Below are 21,252 nucleotides of genomic sequence, written 5' to 3'. Positions count from 1 at the left end.
GTAGCTCCACACAGAGTGAAATTTATATGCCTTTTGACTCTTTTTTATTTCTTTAAAAGTATTATTGACTCAAAAAGAATGTCTAAAAAGACATTACGAAAAGTAACTACGGACAAAGGCCAGTGTTTCGATCTTCCGATCTCTTCAGCGTAGTAAAGTGAAAGTTGTCTTGAACTTGAAGCGTTGGTTGAGATGATGATTTGAAACTTGAGTGATTGTTGTGAGACAATGAGCCTGGATTTAAGTTTTAACTTTGGACCTCAGCGAAACTTAGTTTTACAGCCTATTAGAAAGTGTGATTTTTTTAAAAGAATTTGTGTTAAGAAATGGCAGGAAACTGTTAAAAATAAAAACTAGAAAAAAAGACAAGAATTTGCAACTGAGCTAGGACAAAACAATCATCTGAGATGGATCTAAAATACAAGAAATTAGATTCTAGCGGCACATATAAGTATTAAAATTCAAAGAAAATGAAGGGGTGTACCAGCAAACATCTATAGGATTGGCCCATGATACAAGAGAAGGATCCCCAGAGGATACAAACTGATATGAATAAATCAACAAGTGAATAAAAAAATAACAGTTAACCTCTCAAGTACATGTAGCTCCACACAGAGTGAAATTTATATGCCTTTTGACTCTATTTATTATTTGACTCTATTTATTATTACTATTTAATTATTTAAATATAATTTATTATATATATTTATTATTATATAATTTATAAATATAATTTATTATTATATTTATTATTATTTTGACTCTATTTATTATTTGACTTTTTGAGTCAATAATACTTTTAAAGAAATAAAAAAGAGTCAAAAGGCATATAAATTTCACTCTGTGTGGAGCTACATGTACTTGAGAGGTTAACTGTTATTTTTTTTCAGTCAAAAATATTCGTATTCATATTATTAAGTGATGTCACAATCAAATTATTATGGACATTAAAATTTAGTAACCTCAATGGTTTTAACATATTTATTAAATAATAGTCTTGACGATGATGTGATGAAAATGTTCGAAAGTTTTGTACTTGTTTATTCATGTTATTAACGAAAATTTTTTTCACGTGACAAAAAACTTATTAAAACTAGTGACGTCATCAAGTTTATATGTTTTTGGTGCAATAAAGTGAGCTCTCAACCAAAGCTGTATTAAGCGATTATGACATCATAATGAAGTGCAACAACTACGACAAAGATAACGATCACGAAACAATATTACACTATTTCGGTAAGACTGCAATTAGTTATATAATGTGGAAACTTTAAATCACCAAGCTCTGACGTGTTACAAAAGCGTGTAGCCTATCATATTTGCAATCAGTAATCACCACCAGTAACTTGCGTCAAAAGTGATCACTTTATCTAAAAATGAAACTTGTGTCGACCATTGTAATTCTCGACGAAAGTTGAATTTTACGCATTGATATCTGCTGTTTGATATCATTCATGCAAATAATTATTCATATACAATGTAGATCATGTTTGTGAATGTTGCAACGATTGAATTCTCGATTGTTTTTTGTTGGCTCTGTTCGGTTGATCACATTCTTCTGTATCCAAAGTAAAAGTACTTGCTTTCTTAGACGTGCATTCTTTTCCAGTTGTTTTACTAAAGTCATATTCCAATTGGTATTAGACGAATAGGCTTAAAATCTGTGAGAAATTTGTTTGTATTTATAATAAACTTGCTGATTTCCTGTGTTTGTTTATCCATAATATGATATAAGCTGAATACAAGTGAAGTATTATCAAGTTTGGTTTGTATGAGGTAGTTTTTAGTTTGATCTAACTAAGAGATTCACTTTCTACGAGACTCTGCAAGTCTTCAAACACTGGTTAAATAAATCAAATCAAATCTTCAAATCCTTGAACTGACCTTCTGAAGATTTTATTATTCCTGTTATAAAGTTGTGCTGGAAAGAATTTAATATTCGAAATCGCGATACACTACAAGATAGCTTGATATAGTTTGGATTCGTCGTACATTTTTCTTGAATACTGGTTAAATACTTTAAAATCTTTTCTTAAATCTGCCCAACGCTCCCCCATGTCAATAACTAGGTCAAAGGGAGCGCGACTAGAAAAATTCCTTTTATCTCTAAAGTTTATATTTTTATGACTTCCAAAACTTTTTTATTTTTTTGTGTAGCCTTGTAAAATAGGTGAAGTGGTATCCATCTTGAAGTTTGAGCGTTGTGCAAAAAAAAAAAAAAATTAAAACATATGTAGGCTATGTCCAAGATTAATTGGTAGCCTACTGCGTGTCTGTCGGCAAAGCCTCTCGTCACACCATAAAACCCTGTTTATGAAATCTTGCAAGCCAGGAAGCAATAAGTAGTTGTTTTCCATAGGAGCCTGTTGTATGTTCTTTAATTAAATTACCTCATGTGGTGGCTTTAGCTGTTTAATGACAAATTTAAATTTGTGCAGTGTTTATCATTTTTTCAAACGCCTGAAGATGGTTAGATGATACATCTCGGAAAACGTTCGGTGTCTGCTCTTTGTTTGTGACATAATCAATGTGTTGTTGTCACTTGTTATCGCCATCAGTGCCAAACTTGAATTTGATATTAATATCCCAGCAATTAAACACTGTCATCTTTGCTGCTGTAGAAAGCAGTCTATGCAAATAAAATAACCGCATTGCCAGCTCATTGCGCATAGACCCATTCCATTCAAGCGGATCTTGAGTGTTCTATTTGAGCTTGTAACATCAAAAACTAGCTGACAGTGAAATATTTTAAACCGTTTTTAAATAATTGTAGGCTATTCAAAAGACTTGTGAAAACATCTATAAATGAGACGTTTTGTTGTATAGATTTTTTAAAGTAGTAAAGTTGCAAAATTTGGTGTCTGGTGCATATTTTATATCACGCATTTTTTTAAATTTTAACTGTTTTTGTCGTTGGGCGTTTAATATCAACCTGGCGATGTCCTAAAAGTGGGTAGCCTACTTGAAACACCGGTTTAAAATTAAAGTTTCTTTTAATTTCATTGTATGTTTTATCTATGAAAGCTAGATAAGTCAACAAAGGATACTATTGTCTCTTAAAGTTTAAGAGTCAACGTTTAAAATAAATTTGTAATGTTGAATATTTGTGTGTTTTCTGGATCGGTACGGGAAAAAAATTTCATTTTGAAACCGGTCGGCAAGGCAAAAAAGGTTGCCAACCCCTGTCTTAAACAATAGACTGTTTGTTGTTCACGAAAATAGATTTGCATAGGCGGAACAGTAAGTTAGTATCTTCGGTTGCATTGCCGAGGGGTGAGCCATGAAACGGCATTCTACCAGGCGCCTGTTCTACACCACTCCAGCAGGACACTTAAAGGCATGTCTGAAGGCAGGCCCAGATTTAGGGGGGGGCAGAGGGTGCAAGTGCCCCGGCCCCCCTGACTTTTAAAGAGCCCCTTACGTGGAAAAAATGTGATTTTGTGTTATTTTTTATCTTTCAGCCTTTGAAGTTTGTGCAAAATGCTGTGCAGTGCTGGATTAATGCTACTGTAGACGCAGAGGTGTGTTTTCGCGCCGTAGGCGCTAAACAATTTTTACATGGGGGGCCCCCCGATCTAAAAGTGCCCCGGCCCCCCCATCAGCTAAATCCGGCCCTGCCTGAAGGTGGTCACGAAGCTTGGTTTCCTTGCCTTCCCGTCCACTTAATCAAAATCGTCAACCACCAGGCGTACGACAGGACATGACAACAACAACAAAATTGAAAGTCCATATCTGCTTTTTCACCTTAGGGTGAATTTGAAAATTAAACAAATATTCTTTTTTTTTCAAGCTCTGAAAGATTCGTCAATGTAAATGAAGGAGTTGTAACTTTTTTCGGGTGGGATTTCAAAGCAAAACTCAACATTCGGCTATCCACTCAATGTTTTACTTTTCTGTTATAGTGACAGATTTAAATGAAAAATTAATTTATTTTTAGTTTATTTAAGCACATACTGAATAGAAACTGAAATATAGTCTAATGATTCCAGTTGGTAAAAGGCAGTAACGTAATTTTAATGTAGAAGTGATTGATGAAAAATGTGTCATATTATTCAAAGCGTGATGCATGAGTTTCATGCCATGCAATGCTGCTGCTACTAATAGACCTGTCATGATCATCATTATCATGATGTCACTTAAATCACTTTATAAGCTCTTGTAGAGGACAAACAAACAGCATTTGACAAAGAAGTTTATTGGGAAGTGCACTACCAGGTCTATTAGGCTTTGTAAAAAAAAGGCTTTGTTAAACCATGGCCATCTGGAGATGCGGCCTGATTTGTCACATTTTGCAGATTTTGATTACAGCTACTGCTAGTGCTTGACCGACATTTTTTGAGATGTTTTTACTTTTTGCAGTTTCCTAATGATATAAAACTTTTTTGTTGCCTTGGGGAAGCAGTAGCAAATGAGAAAAAGTAAGTTGAAAAACGCTGAATCAGACTGTTATTGAAAAATTAACAGTCCGACTAGAATCTTCGAAATCAAATTTTCTTTGTTTTTCAACATGTGAGGATGTTAAAATCTATTGTGTCATCTGGGGAAAAGAGTAAAGAAAGCGTAAAAATCTCATTTAAAAAAAAAATTATTTAAACGTTCGCACAAAGTTAGAAAAACCTGGAAATTTCTGCAAAATGTGACAAATCAGGCCGTATCTTTAGGTGGCCATGGTTAAACCCATGCGATTTGTTTGGCCCAAATCTCTTCAAATAGCTGTTGGACTGTTTTATTTGTTCTTTTCGTTATTTAAATCACCGGTTCTCAACCTTTTTAGGCTTACGGAACCCTTCAGAAGAGAAAAATATTTTGTGGCACCCCGTGGCTGACAAAACAATTTTTCATCTCGATTGCAACAGGTTATTGGAACAAGCCTTAACTGCTTCATACCAAAGACTTTAAAAAAACAGCAAGCTATTATAGCTTCTCAATTTGACTTTCAGATCTATAGTATAGCAGTGTGGAGAAAAGTAGACAAGTTCGCTTGTTGTGCGTATCTTTGGAACAGGCAATTAATAATCACACTTTCAGAAATCAACATTATGATAGCGTGGTAACATTTCAATTTTAGCCTACTGGGAAATTGAATGCTGCTTTCAAAGGACATTTAACAAAAAGAAACAAAAGAACATGGTGAAATTTACTTATTTCGAAGTCAGTTTGAAACTACACTGCTCTTCTCTCGGCAAACAAAGTGGGCGAAAACCTTTTCCATGCACGGCATTCACCTGTTGAACAATCGACAACAATCAGCACAACTTGTACAAACATTGACTCAACAATGTAAGGGAGCCACACACTAAGGATTTGTGACCACGAAAATCATTTCAAGTATGACAAAAATTGCGCTTAATGATATAATTAAAACAATTTTGTAGACAATTGTTATCAGCAGCAAAGATCCGAGCTAACAATTTGAAGACACAAAAAAAAGTATATAAGAAATAGCTCGCGGCACCCCACATGTATTGTAAATGGAACCCCAGGGAACCATTGGTTTAAACCTTGTTCTTCTTCCATCGAGTTTCAAGACTGGATATGTCTGAGGGAACGTTTTGACCTGATGTTTTTGACAATTTAGATAAAAGAAGTTTTCAAATTCAAATGGTTGAAAAAGCGTGATATCTACGAAGAAACTAGTGAAATATACAGTAAAGTTTCACACATTTTTAAGCTATTTTCTTAACGTGGCAAAGGTTTCTGTTTTGACCTAGGAAATCTGTTTGGGTTTAGAAACGAAAAAATTATTGATGCGATTGAGCAAATTCAGAGATTATCATTTTAATTTAACGGCATCAAATAACTTAAATTGAATAGTTAGAATCAATGCTGCTGTAGAGTAAACAAATGGGAAAATGAAATAAACAGTTTGGTTGTACAAACTCTTCTGGTAAAGTTGCAAGGTTTATCGTTTAAACTTTAAACTATAAAGCATTGCATTGAATGTATTTTTTTTATTTGAGCACAAAATAGAGGTCAATCAAATATATAAAATCAACTCAATTTTGTTCCCATTACCGGTACGCTCGTTTAACTTTATAGTTTCTTGTAAAGCATTGTGATTGCTATAACGTGAATCGAGTGAAAGCAAGATAAGTCAACACAGGATCATGTGTCTTTTGAACAGCGCAGTATATACCGTTAATAAAAATTAAGGTAAGCTTATGTGAAAATGAAAGTGTGGCAGTTTCAGAAATAAGTTTTTATAGGCCTATGTACATCGATTTTAGATTTAACCATAACCAAAGCATATCAAAGTTTAACTGTTATAAAACTTATGATAGGCAGGCGTAAAATAATATCTTCTAGTTGTTTCAACATACAGTAAATATTTACAAGACAGTTTAAAAAACAGTTTTTTAAAAAGCTACGCAAAGTTTATTTTTAAGTTGTTCTTGAACCATGGTGCAAAAAGTTGTTGGATGTCTTCTTCTAATTTGTGCACTTGCGTTAGCTGAAAACGCGTGGAAAGGTGAGATTAGAGTGTTTCTACATTTTTTTTAATGTTATGTTCATACAAACCTATTGTCGCCATCACTGCCTCCCCCAACGCAGTTGGTTAAATGTCCGATTTTGTGCACAAAGAAACATCAAGATCAAGCAGTGTTGGTTCGGCTCTCGGAGTGTGCACTTGAGCAACGCATCTTAAGGGATGCTCTAAATTCAGCATTACCTAATGCATGGAATACATCACAAACAACAACACCAGAACCTTAACAAGGGAAATAGACTATAGTCGTTCTGTCAATCTCAGATTACCAAACTTTAGCCAGTAGTTCAAAGCGTCTGCAAGTATGCGAAACTGCCAGGAGTAAGCTCTCAAAGAAGCTTTCTCAGTACGAGGATAAACATTCAATCAAATCGTCATTATCATTAACAGCATCATCATTATCATGGTCACCTATGTCATCTTAATGTTGTTGTTTAACATTGATGGATTCACTTGTTTATTCTATTTTACTTTTTGAAGAAACTTTTGAAATAATATTCCTGTGAAAATCATGTGTGTTTGGTTTTATGCTCGTGTGTTTTTCTTTGTTCTGTTTGAAAATACTTTTGGTTTCGGTCTAATGACGACAATGTAAGAATTTCATACATGACAATGCTCACAGATAACAGTAACTTTGTCCTTTGCAATGCTTAGTGCACTTGTTGCTATAGCATGGGCTGCATAGGCTAATGCGCAGTTTATGAGGTTTAAAAAATCAAATAAGAGAGAGAGAGAGATGATTGTTTATTTGCCTTTTTAATACGAGTCGAGAAAAAGAAACACAATTACATACAAATCAAAATATAGCAATCGAAAGGTCTGGCAGCACCGAACAACCTTGCGGTTAACCAGTCAAGGTGCTACCTGACATCAGACATCATACATTGCAGCGTTAGACATTACAAGTTATACATTAGCTAAATCAATAAACAGCATGATTGAACAGTAGCTTCGAAATCGAAACGAAACATATAAGGTTTTGTCGGAAAATGAATCAAGACCAGCTAGGAAAAACATAAGCATAATAATGAATCATATTCGGTATAATAACACAAAGTACACAAATACGAGGTTACATGTAGATAAAATAATTTAACTAAACAAGTATGTTTAATAAGAATTTAACAAGGTATATTTATAGAGTTTTTTAAACAAAGCAAGGTGTTTGCTTTTCATACATTCATCTAATTCACTCCACAATTTAGTACCCCGATGTGCCAAAAGATTGTGTGCCACGGATTTGTCTATTTGTGGAAGAAAATACTTCATTTTATTTAATTGTTGAGTGTTGTGCGAGTGAATATTATCAAGTTTTATAAAATGATCTTGCAATTCAGGTGGTAGATTATCATTGGAAACTTTATGCATAAATTTGGCAATTTCGAGTTTGTAAATATCTTCACGTATTAAAATATTCAAAGATTTGTATAAGTTAGTGACGTGACTGAATTTTGTACTTCTAGTGATTGCGCGAATAATATTATTGTGTCTGACGTGTACTTCCTTGATTAGCGTTTTACTTGCAGTACCCCAAATAGTAATACCGTATTGGACACGACTATATACTAAACTATAATATAACATGAGCACTGTTTCTTCTAATAATAAGTGGTAACTTAAATTTCAACTGCATTGAACGATAAACAAAAAAGTTAAAATGACAAAACTTACAACTGAAGAAAGAGACAAACAAACTGAACAACACAAACATCTTATTTATGTAAAAATCTAGCTGAGGAAGAAACTGCAGAATATTGGCTGAAGCTGGGAAATGAAGAACTTCGCCGTGCTCTGAAGTTACAAAGACTAAAGAAGAAAGTTGCGAAAAACGTGATCATTTTTCTTGGTAAGTTGAGTACGTCTACACATACAGTACCGGTAACGATTAACTAAATGTTAAATCGTATGTCTGAATTGCTATGCGTTATTAAATGACAAATACTTAGTTTGAATGTTTCAGCGCGCCATTTTTCAGAAGACTATGTTTCTATGTAACCCTATCTGTAGCAACATGGGATTTTATGAGGACGCCCCACTCTAGTAGTGAAATATTTCACAGTAGGAAATATGTTAGAAATGTGAAATTTCTTGACTTTTAGTTTTTATTCTTTGCGAATTTTCTAAATTTAAACTGGTCATGTTTCTATCTTCTTGCCCTTTACAATAAGCATTTCATCTCAGGTGGCTAGACATTTTCATGAAACTGCCTGCATTATAGCTAGTACTATAATGTAGCGCATCGTACTAAGATAGGGTTAAAATAACAACGACCTGGTAAAATAATTGACAAAAAACTATCAGAAAACTTATTGCACATTTTCATCAAAGTCATAACATTGATTAATGATGATGCTCATAATAAATTGTAATGCTCAGCAAAGGCTTTGAAACAACAGAAATAATAAATTAGAACGCAGTTGTAGAAAGACTAATATAATTAATCAATAAGACAAAGTCCAATTTAAAAAAATGAAATATCTTCTGACAGGTGTCAAACCTACAACAATGCTTGATAAGAACCATTCGGTTGCATATCTTACGTCATATGCGCAATACATAATCAACTTCAACAATGCGCAATAATTGAAACCAGGAGTTTAGAAGTGATTCTAGAATTAGCGCTCACATTTTGGCCATTTAGTTTTTCAGAATTATATTATCTTAAGATTACATAAACACTCGAACAAAGTGCTCAAAATTTGTTTACAATTTTACATTCCAGTTGCATTGTGTTAATTTTGCATGAAAGCTTTGGTGCGTAGTGATATTGCTCTTGTTGGCCTATTGCCATAAATCAGTTGCGTGTTAATGTATACGTATTGTAAATATTTTGCGTATTGTTGATGTTTCTTGGTTAGACTTATGATGGCACAATTTTACAACATGCTCTTTCGTGTCATTTTTCATTTATTTCACTTTTGGTTGTTGGTCTGTTCCATGAATTCTTTAACGTGGCAAGAGTGAAACGTTTTTCATTCTTTCGCATCTTCATAGATTTTTTGTACTGTTTGCTTTCAGCTCAACTGAAGATGATCTAGCTGCTAGCTGATCGAAATCGATTTTTAGCTGTTCATGATTGAACTGACTCGTGTGAAAATAAATTCGTTTGTAGTCCAATTAAAGCTGTTTATTACAAATATAAACATAAAACCCACAGACAAGGAATAAAACACATGTTCCAAATTCTGAAGCCGTAACCTCACATCTGGCAAGAAGCTAGTTAGGTGACAAAAAAAAAACCTCAATAGGTTTTAATCACTAAAAATATAATTAGAAAGTGTATTTTCTTACATATGATATGTTTCAATTGTTTCAGTTTTAGTTGAAAAGTTATGAAATTTGCCATCAATACGTTATTTTGAAGACCATGTTTTAAGTGATAAACATTAGGACTACTCGTTGATCAGCTCACGTTTTTCAAGCCTTTCTTCAAAATTTAATTTTACACAATTGTCATGGCAATACTACTCGAAGTTTTGCTTAAAGTCTACTGCACTGTTTTGAAAGCTTACTTTTATCACTTATCTACTTAATTTATCATAGCAAAATATTGTGTGAAAAAATGTTATCCGTGATGATTGACAACGCGCTCGGATGTGGCTTGTACTCAAAGTCACCTTGATCACAAAAGACTACATGACTTGAGAAAAAAAAGAGGTCTGCAGTTTCTTTTTAATTCAACATGTAATAGTATAAAACTTACACTCAAAACTTGGTCAAAACATAAATCACTAATATACTTTTGTCATCAAGAAGCGGTTTTGAACAACCTCAGTTTTGAACCAAATTTGTAAAATCCGACTTAAAAAATTTAGCTTTCTCCATGTAAACACAATCACAGGTAATACATGTTCATGTATTACAATCACGCTCATGTCACGTTGATACAAAGTCACAACCATGTTGTTTTGAAGTGCTTGTGTTACTCCGAAGAAAGTGGTTGTGCGAAAGGATGTCCTACCATGATAGCGCTGACGTGGTATTTATATTAAAACCATTTTTTAGAAAATTAAAACTCTAACAACATAGTGTAGCGTGCCAGGCTGTAATTATGTTACATTTCACCAACATTTCTCTTATGTTTATGGGCTGTGAAGAATAGGTCTTCTCCGCTCCACTTTAATGGTATATTGGTATATCACGAAGTAATATGGAATGAAATATTACATATCACGATTGTTTACATATTATAGCAAAATCATTCAAGAACACGTGTTGAGATAACGTGATTGGAACTTTTTGAAGATGTTACTGATCAAATTTTGCCTAGCCATAGTCATGCCCCAGTTATAGCTACGCGGTAGCCTATAAGCGGGGAAAATACAAATCTTTCGTCGTAAACGAGAGATATTTTTAAAGTCAAAATTACGTAACAATCGAACAAAACAATTACAATTTGTCCAAGTTTTCTGGGGTAAAGTTTCATGTTCGCACTTTAACAAACGTTTTTTGGTTTGTTTTTCTATTCGTTGTCTTTTAATAACTTTTGCTTTGACATAACCTTGAAGTTTCTTAAAAGTATTTTCTATAGACCCATAACTGCCGTTGCTACAGGCCAAAACAAAGCATTTGTACGCGTAAATTTAAAAATGGACTCAGCTTGGTTTACTTGAAAGTTAATGTGACATTTTTAACCCAGTCACATGAATTTTCATTATTATGAAACCGGGAATTATAATCTATGATTCATGAACTGTCCAATCAATGTGAATCGCAGTCGTGACAAGTATGTCGGCTCAGGAGGGGCGTATTTTACCCTGCGATGATACAATTTTTTTAACTCTTTTTAATTAAGGTAAAGTAATGAGCTATTGCTATCTTTATAAAGGGGATGGAATGAGCATTCCCACAATAACAGCAGGAAGGATACTGAAAGGTCAACTGCAAGGAAAGAGTGGAGAAGAGACGGTTCTTGCCATGGATGAGTTTCCTCATGTTGGGTTGTCAAAGGTACACAACTAGACTTTCTTATAGAAAAATCAAGCAATCGTTAATCAAATATTCTTTCAACAGGACAATCAAGTAACTTAATCCCATGACTTCGATCAATTCAAGACTAATAAATTTGTTTTAAATGAGATATAGCCTATTTTGATGATGATATTTTTCTTGTGGGCTGTCTTCAAAAGAAAATCAGGAGACATTAAAACTAACGAGACGCAGTCATATATAAGACATATACTATGAATATAATTCCAAGGATAAACTCTATTAAATGCAAACAAATTACTCAATGCAACATAGCAGAGCTAATACAATTGAGAAAACATCTAAACTGGTCGCAATTTTATTCAATTAGAAATCTTCTTTGAATAAGCGTTAGGTCTCATGCTTTTAGGCCACCTAGCATAAAACTTTAGGTAACGTACTACGACCCCAGTTTAGATTTTCTATAATTGTATTATAATCTAATATAATATTTGAATTCTGTAATTGATTAATGTCTGATTTTAAATATACTTTTTTGTTTAGATGTAGCTTTCTAAAATGAGTATTTCAAATTAACAATCGTGGTTTATTTGTCCTTTTAGACTTATTCTGTGGACAGACAAGTACCTGACTCGGCTTCCACAGCAACCGCTTTTCTATGTGGAGTAAAAGGGAATCTTTTTACGATAGGCGTGTCAGCTGCCGCAAGACAATCTAACTGTTCTTCACAAGAAGGGACTGAAGTGAATTCAGTACTAGTGGATGCTTTTGAAGCTGGTACGACCATGCTGTAGGAGACCTAAAATGTTAGCCTGCATTTTCATTGCATTTGTTGCTGTTTTGGAGTTGCAACATTCATGTCATATTATCGCATATCATCAGGAAAGTTAATCATGGAAATCAGTAGGCCGAGTATTCCTTTGAAGGGGTGGGGGGTTGATTGGCTTTTTCAAATCCAACTTTAACCATGGTTTTAGGATACAACAATATATATTCTAAGACTTTTGGCAAAATGTGTTTGGAATTTCCGTCCGAAAACCGACTCCCTACTCTGAAAATCATTTTTCTGAAAATTGTTCTGAAAATCTTGAAATTGCCTTATATTGTATTGACAACACTGTTTGTTTATGGCGCGTAAAGTTCCAGTATTATTTTCTACTGTACTAACTACGTTAAACACGTTGCAAGACTGCCGCAAACATTGTTCTGGTCTAGATTTTGCGGTAAAAATACAATAAACTTGTCATTAAGATTTCTTTGCATGACTACGCGCATGCGCAAAAGCGTGACATGATGTAATCAGTTTGCGTGAAGCTGTTTATATTTAAACCGCAGCAAATTGACCAAAATCTGTCTCCAAAGACTACTTTTCAAAACGTCAAGTTGTATTAGCTTGTTTTATTATGATAACTGATTTAACTGATAAAACGTCTTTAGCTTCTGTCTGCAAAAATCTAATTGGCCTTTTCGATTCAAGCGCTCATTCTGAAATTCTTTGGTCAATCTTTTTTCATCTATTGAAATAAACTTGATTGAATGGTTATAGAACATGTTAGTTTGTTTTGGTATCCAGAATGTTTTTAGCCAAATGTTAATGCATCGAGATTTATGTCACGTGTTTTTACTGCCCAACTTATATCTTTAAAAATTGCCTTGTCAACTAAACTTAATAAGTAAAACAATGTTAAAAATAAATCAATGCAATATGTTTTTAAACAGGAAAATCTACTGGTATAATCACAACAACTGGTATTAACCACGCAACACCCGCGGGGGCATATGCTCACACGACATTCAGAGGATGGTTAAGTGATGCAGATTTATCGGAAGAGGCGAAGGCTAACGGATGCAAGGACATTGCCCAGCAATTTTACGACAACTCTGACAAAATTACAGTAAGATTAGTCAAAAAGCTTTATGAACCGATACAACATAAGCCTACAATATATTTGCTAAGGCCTTTGAAAAGTAGAACTGAAGTTTGAATATTTGTATTTTAAAAAACATGTGGTGTCTCGAAACAAACCCAAAAGAGATATTTCTGTAGAAAAACTTGTTGAAATATACTGTATTCAATCATAACATATTCTTTTAACTCTTTAGTTCCGGGTGATTTTTGATAAAAGTCCTTATTCATTTCTTAACATTGGCCCAAAATATGAATGAGTTAGCAACCAATAAACGGTACGGTCATCACTGTAAGTTCAAAATACGCAAAAGTGTGCTGACATTGTTCACTGCAACATACTACAAATACATTGAACCAGACTTGGACAACTAGAACTTTTTTAGCTTTATGAAATTTGATTAGAATTAGAATTACAGCTATTCTAGTTTTTAAAAATTAGACTAGACTTAAAATTAGAGCTAGCTAAATTTTCTCGAACTAGAGTAGATTTTAAACTAGATTAGAATTAGTTTGACACAGTCGTTGCATATTTTTTTCTATTTGGATAAAAACGCTAATATGGCAACTCATGGGCAATTCTAGATCAAAGTGTCATTCCCCCATCACTGCAGCAAAACCATTTATGTACGTCACAATAGACATTGTGATGTAGGTGAATTGAAGAGTTAATCGAGTTTTTAATGACTTCGCTACTTAAGCGATGGAATGACACTTTAATCTTATTCGTTTTATTACATTTTCCTTGCATGAGGTTTCCTTTCATTTGCTGAAAAACACTGTTGGAAAAATTAGAATTTTTAGCAAAAGTGGAGATTAGATTAGAACTAGAATTGAACTAATCAGGTTTTTACCAAATTAGATTAGAAATAGAATTACTAACGTTTTGCTCTAAATTCATCGAAGTAGACAGCTAGAGAATTATCTAATTGTCCAAGTCTGCATTGATCATCAACATTTGTTTCAGGCTTTAGATGGCTGTTCACTTACTTCAATCATGGCCACCTGGAGATGTGGCCTGATTTGTCACATTTTGCAGATTTTGATTACAGCTACTGCTAGTGCTTGACTGACATTTTTTGAGATGTTTTTACTTTTTGCGGTTTCCTAATGACATAAAACTTTTTTGCTGCCTTGGGGAAGCAGTAGCAAATGAGAAAAAGTAAGTTGAAAAACGCTAAATCAGACTGTTAGTGAAAAATTAACAGTCTGACTAAAATCTTCGAAATCAAATTTTCTTTGTTTTTCAACATGTGAGGATGTTAAAACCTATTGTGTCATCTGGGGAAAGGAGTAAAGAAAGCGTAAAAATCTAACTTTTAGAAAAATTTATTTAAACGTTCGCCCAAAGTTAGAAAAACCTGGAAATTTCTGCAAAATGTGACAAATCAGGCCGTATCTTTAGGTGGCCATTCTTCAATGTATTTTATCTTTGTAACATATTTTGATTACATTTTTTCCCCATTATGTTTGAGATGGTAACATGGAATCTAACCTCTTGTTACACAAAGTATTGTTTTGAAAATTTTATTCACTTTGTTTGTTATATGGCGCTATCGAAACAAATTAATTGACTTGACGTAGCCTATATTGTCAATTTAATTGAATTGTCATAACGAGGCATCCAGTATGGTATTACACTTGCAAAACAAAGAAAAACGTGTTCTGACGCGAATGCTATATTTGGAAACACATTGGAAATTTACTACGCACAGCTTAAATTTACAGAAAAGTTTTGAGAATTAGCTTTGCGTATGGTTATGACTTCTAAATATTTTTTTTTATTGATGCAAATATCTTAAATTTTGTTCTAATTCGAACGAAAATCATGTTTAATCTATAGCTACCATGTCATTGTCGATCGTAACTGTTTTTAGGTTAGGTTTAATCTACAGCCTGCCATGTCAATCATAACTGTTTTAAGGTTGCTTTGGGAGGTGGAAGAAAATACTTTCAACCCACGTCTACAACTGACCCAGAATATCCAACTGAATCGAACGCTCGTGAGGACGGTCAAGATCTAATTGCCAAGTGGCTTGAAAATCAATCACAAAATGGTTTGAAGGCTTCATACGTCTGGAACCAAACTGACTTTGATAATATTGACCCTGCAAAAACAGATCGACTTTTAGGTGAGACTTCTGTGTTCAGTTTGCCTATTCTAGTATGGTATAAGTATTAAAGCTATCCACTTTACAACTTGTATGAGCTAGGTTTCATAACTCAAATAAAAAACACATTATCGTGCAACTTTTTGGATAAGATGTTTACTTCAGACAACCACTTTATCTGGTCCAGGTGTTTATCAGATGTGGACCTGAGAAAGTGGTTGTATGGTAGGCCTATGTTTATCTTATTATTTGAATGATCGAAAGATTTTATGATATATTTTCTCGGCTCAAACGAAGTGTGAGTCGTTTCCATGCCATGTGAATGTATTTACATGATGACAATGCTTATTGTTCGAAATTATTCAAGGTTTATTTGAACCAGAAGATTTGCATTTTGAGCCGTTTCGACATACTGACCCAGCAGGAGAACCATCAATAGCGGAAATGACGGAAAAAGCTATTAGAATACTTCAGAAGAATTCGCAAGGATATTTTCTATTGGTTGAAGGTGGACGGATTGGTAAGGCGGCACATTAACATTGCAGACTACATAGAATGAATTAATATTTCCCTTTATTTGATAATCTTCATGCACACTTTTATCCTAGACTAAAAGTTTCGTATACATCAAACAAATGGCTCAGGCCTTGCCGATAATGTAAAAATTAATGTGACGCAGAAAGTTGAGATCTCATTGCTATTTTTTACCGTTTTTATTCTCAAAACCGGAAGTCGGTGCGTGACTTAGTGTTGGCCTGTACGACGCTCGACATTTATCTTCCACCGCACCACGCAGTGAAGTCTTGGCAAAATACTTCACAACGTACATAGCCTACTAAATCTATGGTTCTTCTGGTTTTCTCTGCAAATCTCGGTAATTGGCACTGAGTCAGCGGTTCAAAGCCTCTACATTCTACAAGTATTAAAAACTGCCAGGAAAACTCTACCAAAAGCTTTGTCAGTTCGAGAATAAAGATTCATTACCAACCAAATCCCATTCTCTCCACATTCACGCTCCAGCCTATAACCTTCTGTCATGCTGTGTAATACTTGGCGTGTAATACACAGCCAAGTGGCTACAAATAACTAAGCATGTAAAATAAAAGTAATTCGAATTGAAATAAGACGTAATCTCAAAAGCTACCTAGAAATCTATACAATTAACGAAACGTCGTTCGGTTTTGATATTGAGTCGTTGTGCATTGCTCAACACGATGCGCTTGAAGATTGGCTCGACGACTAGTTTGCACTATGTGTAGGTCGGTGTGTAGGCTACAGTATTTTTCGAACTGTTTTCTTTAGGCTTAAGCCTGTCTGTGTTATCCATTAAAGAGTTGGTAGAATGATGTAATGCCAAATGAGTGAGTTGTACCTTTTCTGTTGTTATTGAATAAAAAGTTTGCTGTTAGGTAATTAAAAGATTCTTAACGTTAAATTGATGTTTGAAAAAAACTGCAACAAGCTAACCAATCAACATGGTATTCCAGATCATGGACATCATGTGACAAACGCGTTTAGAGCTTTACACGATTTTGTTGCTTTCGACAATGCTGTGGCAAAAGCTGTTGAGTTGACTTCGGACAGTGATACTCTTATCATTGTAACAGCGGATCATAGTCACACGTTTAACCTTGGAGGCTACGCAGATAGAGGAAACCCAATTTTCGGTTAGTAATTCTATTTTAGGCCTACTTCCTCATTATCATTTACAGTATATTGTGTATTTGCTTTTCTGCATTGCAGATTTGTAAAAACTTTTATCTTAATGAAGTACTGTAACATCCGGTTTTATTTAGATAGTTGCGGACTTAAATTAGCTATGCTTAAAACAACAACCCATAGAGCTTTGCAGGAGAACACGTAAATTTATTAAGCATTTTGTAAAAACTTTTTGTCCATCGTGGACATTACTTGTGAGCTTTGCATAAAAAAAATGAATAAAAGGCTATGGATTTCTACTAAATTGACGATGCATTAACTATGGCAAAAACATGGTTTTAAGAAGTATTAATCAAACAAAAACTAGTTGAGAGTAGTGCTGATTAAACACGTAAGCTTGTATATATTTCCAAGTTGCTCTTTTTACTTGATTGAAGACGCATACTTTTAGCATTATGCTGTAGTTTGTTTTGTTTCCTTTACGTTTTTTTTTTTTTTTTTTATTTTTTATAAGTTTTTAAAGTTGCAATATAAAATTTTTTACACGTTCTACCGTTGTGTGTTCTGTTTCAGCTTGATAAGATCTTACAAAATATTAAAAAATGCAGTAACTTTATCGTTTAATGGCATTCCGAAGCATAATATTGAAGAAGCAAAAATTGTTGCAAGATGATAATATTTGACTTTGACTCCTTCAAAGCAAAGCCGTACAAGATTAAAATATTTTGGGGGGCAGAACAAACATTTGCCCAAATCTGCATGATTTTGTTGAAATTTTCCAAATATACGGTATAAATCGAAATAGAAATCTATAATGCGCTTGAGAAAATGAGTGCCTAAATGAAAATGTTGATCTGGACAGCTTCATAAAAGAACCAAGGAGACAATGTATAGTTTTTTTGTAACATAGTTTGCCCAAGTATTTCTACATTTTTGTCCGAATATGAGGCGGTTTTTGACAACAGGAGCGGCTATCCCCTGCCCCATGGCTCGTATGGCTATGGGTATTTCACCTTGTGCAATTTTGTGCTTACAATTGAGCTGTGTGAGTACAACGTTAACTCGATTGCAATGTTTTAACTTTTGTATTCAATAGGCTTGGCTGTGTCGGACGGAGAAGAGCTTGTTGGGCTAGACCAAAAACCTTTCACCACTCTTCTGTACGGAAACGGACCTGGATTTCAGGGAAACCGTGATCCAAATGTACCACAAATCCGTCAAAATTTAACCGGATACCCTACAGGTTATTCTAGAAAGAAAATATAGAAATATCATTGTGAATAAAAAAATGCGGTGATGCTGTATGTCTTTGTTGGGTGAACTGAATATGTTAAATAAAGTATGATGTTCTTAAAACAGTGTTGCCCTGGTTGTATGAGTCGTTTTCAATCGAGTGTAGAAGCTATTTTGGTTGTAGTGGGTTGAATATAATATCGTTGCATTCAGAGTTGCTTTTCTGGGGTGAGATCGAAAGGTAATGCTATTTCATGACTATAAATTATCCAAGATACAGATAAAAGAAGAAGCTTTAGCCTATGAACATGCTCCTTTATTACGACTTTCAAATATAATTAAATTATCTTGTTCTTTTTTAAGCGGAGTTTGATTAAATTAACTTGTTAAAGTAGTGAGAACATTTTTGTAATTTCAAAATACACATATTTAAAGAAAATTCATCTTTTTATGTTAGATCACCACTCGTACTTCCAACAATCTGCCGTGCCATTGAGTTTAGAGACTCATGCCGGAGATGACGTATCTATCATGGCGAGAGGTCCTATGTCTCATTTGATTCACGGAGTTCACGAGCAAAGCTACATAGCAACTGTCATGAGGTAATAACCGTTTTGGTAATATTCAATGAAAATTTATGTTTTATGGTCAAATCAACCAAGACTATTCTAAAACCAAAAGATTGTTCTGAAATGCAATGAAGTTTTGTAGACCAAGATGGACCATATTGTAAAGCTTGATTGATGCTTACATCTTGATGAAAGAAAAAAGTTGAAGCTCTGATGAAAACGCTGAAAAATACCAGAAAAAAGGGATTTTGTTGTAATATATTGCAGCTTTTTTCAACCTTTTTCGTGCCAGCGAACACTTCCGCATTGAAAATATTTTTCAAAACATCAAATGCAACTTACAAAAAACACAGATGGTTTTATAACATAAAAAGATCATTCATTGTTCAATAATCTTTTTGTACGTTAGTTTGTCAGTGAAACATTTGAGCTGGTTTTACTAGTAATGTGAAATGTACTTTCTGCACCATCAGTCTACAAAAGTTTTGCCAAATGTCGACGAATGAATATCCTCAAAACTGCTACAAACATTCGTTAATTTTATTCGCTGCGCCCAGGCTTTTGCCTTAAAAAAGAAAAGAAAATTTAGATATGTTTGCAGCGGTAGCAAGAAAATTTTCTCTGTTAAGACTCACCGTATTGGGTTTCTTTATACCAACGCAAATATTATTCCATAGGTTAAAAATGAATAGTCCGAGGGTATTAGGCTTGTACCCTAACCAAAAGAAAAAAAAAAGAAAAAAAAAGAGATAATGTTGAATCAGTAAAGTCAGTCATATTCAGCAGCATAGCCTATATTTATTTGATAAAGCTTTTGCCGCCGTAATGGCGGCTCCCATCAGTATCTTATTCAAATAGCAACTAGTCGAAGGAAACAAAACAAGTTTCAATAAGAAAAACGAATTCGATTATCAAAAATTTAGAGTAGCTTTATATTGAATTGTACAATTAGCTGTATTGGTAAGATAAACCTCCAATCTGACAGTATGAGATGGCTTGGGTACCTTGAGCGCAGCACTACCTGGATCTCTCAGGTCAGATGTATCAACATTGTGCACAGCAGGGTCAAGGTATACTAAAACTTTATTGGAGATAACTTGTTAAGCGTAACCTTGTTATAACCCTGAACATGGTCTCTGCCCTCCCAATGGGCTGCAAGGTGTAAAGAGGAAGACGTCGCTCTCGACAGACAAACAGGCTATACCCTCAACATGTGGATTAATTTATGGCCTGCGTAATCAAAATTATTTGATGATGATGAAACATGATATTTTGTATGTTGTGCAGGTATGCTTCTTGCATTGGGACAGACGTGGGCCGCTGCAGGAGAAGAGGTGATATTTATCTCAAAGATGAAGATCTCCCAGAAACTTTAAGCAACATCCCAGTCCCTTCATCCACTACCATTACTTTTCTTGGAATAACCATGAATTCAACAGAAGCTGCAGTCGCACTCAATGTTCTGTTTGCCTTAGTCGTTTTATTTTTCGTGCTTACACAGATCATGTGTTTCATTGTTGTGAGAAGAAAAAGGCCAAAGTATCCAGCCAAAGGCGCAGCTTATGATAATGAAGTAGCTTCTAACAAATCAGTTTTGTAGAAGTTAACATATTTGATACTTGCATGAAGATAAAGGTGTTTTTACATTTTTCTCAGCTTAATTGAATACTTTTAATTTATTCCAATGCTTAAACTATATATTTTGTAAATAGTACAAGCCACGCTTACACCTAGTGTATGCTGGCAAACAAACTTTAGTAGAATTTTCATTTGTTTGTGATTTTCAAGTGTTTTATATTTTTATGTTTTGAATATCAAAAATTCAAACTATAACACTATAGGGACGTCTTTGTTGATTTGACGTAGTTATTTTCTTGTTGTTGCTTATTTGTTTTAATTCAGCAACGATGTGTTCCTATAATTCAAATCAATATTAAATACTGTATTATTTTGAAAATGACAGTGTTAAGTGAGATTCAAATTTGAAGTCGGCTGCAAGTTCTTAATCACCTACTCTACTCCGCGTAGATGTTGCCTCTTCCTTATCTTTGTCAACATTTTGTCGACACAGCTTACAAATTTAATTGTCCCTTTTGCCGTGGTTCATCCTCAGAGTTGTCTTCCAACTATAAAGCTATAAAGGCAATGTGCAGTGCACATGTCTAGAGGAAACTTCTGTTCAGACTAGAGTATAGTTTTCAAAACCACACGTTGTCTTATTTCTGTCAACGTTTTGTTGACAAACATTTGCTTGCAATATACCCACTAATAGAGAAGCTGCAGGACGATTATTTTCTGCGCAATAAAATAAATCGACCGGTAGAGGATTCTGTTTCTATGTTGCTACGAGTCAACAGG

The 21,252-nt window shown here is 34.2% G+C and overlaps 1 protein-coding gene across 1 annotated transcript; it reads left to right on the top strand.

The window, feature by feature from the left end:
- Positions 1-6,399: 6,399 nt before the first annotated feature.
- On the top strand, positions 6,400-21,197 carry LOC145776019 (alkaline phosphatase-like). The gene is made up of 11 exons (XM_082587429.1): positions 6,400-6,469; positions 8,220-8,333; positions 11,316-11,437; positions 12,019-12,193; positions 13,136-13,311; positions 15,247-15,454; positions 15,801-15,953; positions 16,921-17,100; positions 18,189-18,335; positions 18,783-18,927; positions 20,182-21,197. Exons 1-11 carry the CDS (start codon positions 6,400-6,402, stop codon positions 20,492-20,494), a joined length of 1,803 nt encoding a protein of 600 aa, XP_082443555.1. The 3' UTR covers positions 20,495-21,197.
- The last annotated feature ends 55 nt before the right edge of the window (positions 21,198-21,252 follow it).

This window comes from Aplidium turbinatum, chromosome 8 (assembly GCF_918807975.1).
Source record: "Aplidium turbinatum chromosome 8, kaAplTurb1.1, whole genome shotgun sequence".
NCBI lineage: Eukaryota > Metazoa > Chordata > Ascidiacea > Aplousobranchia > Polyclinidae > Aplidium > Aplidium turbinatum.
Note: the sequence above shows the minus strand (reverse complement) of the source record. Positions and strands in the feature narration are given on the sequence as shown.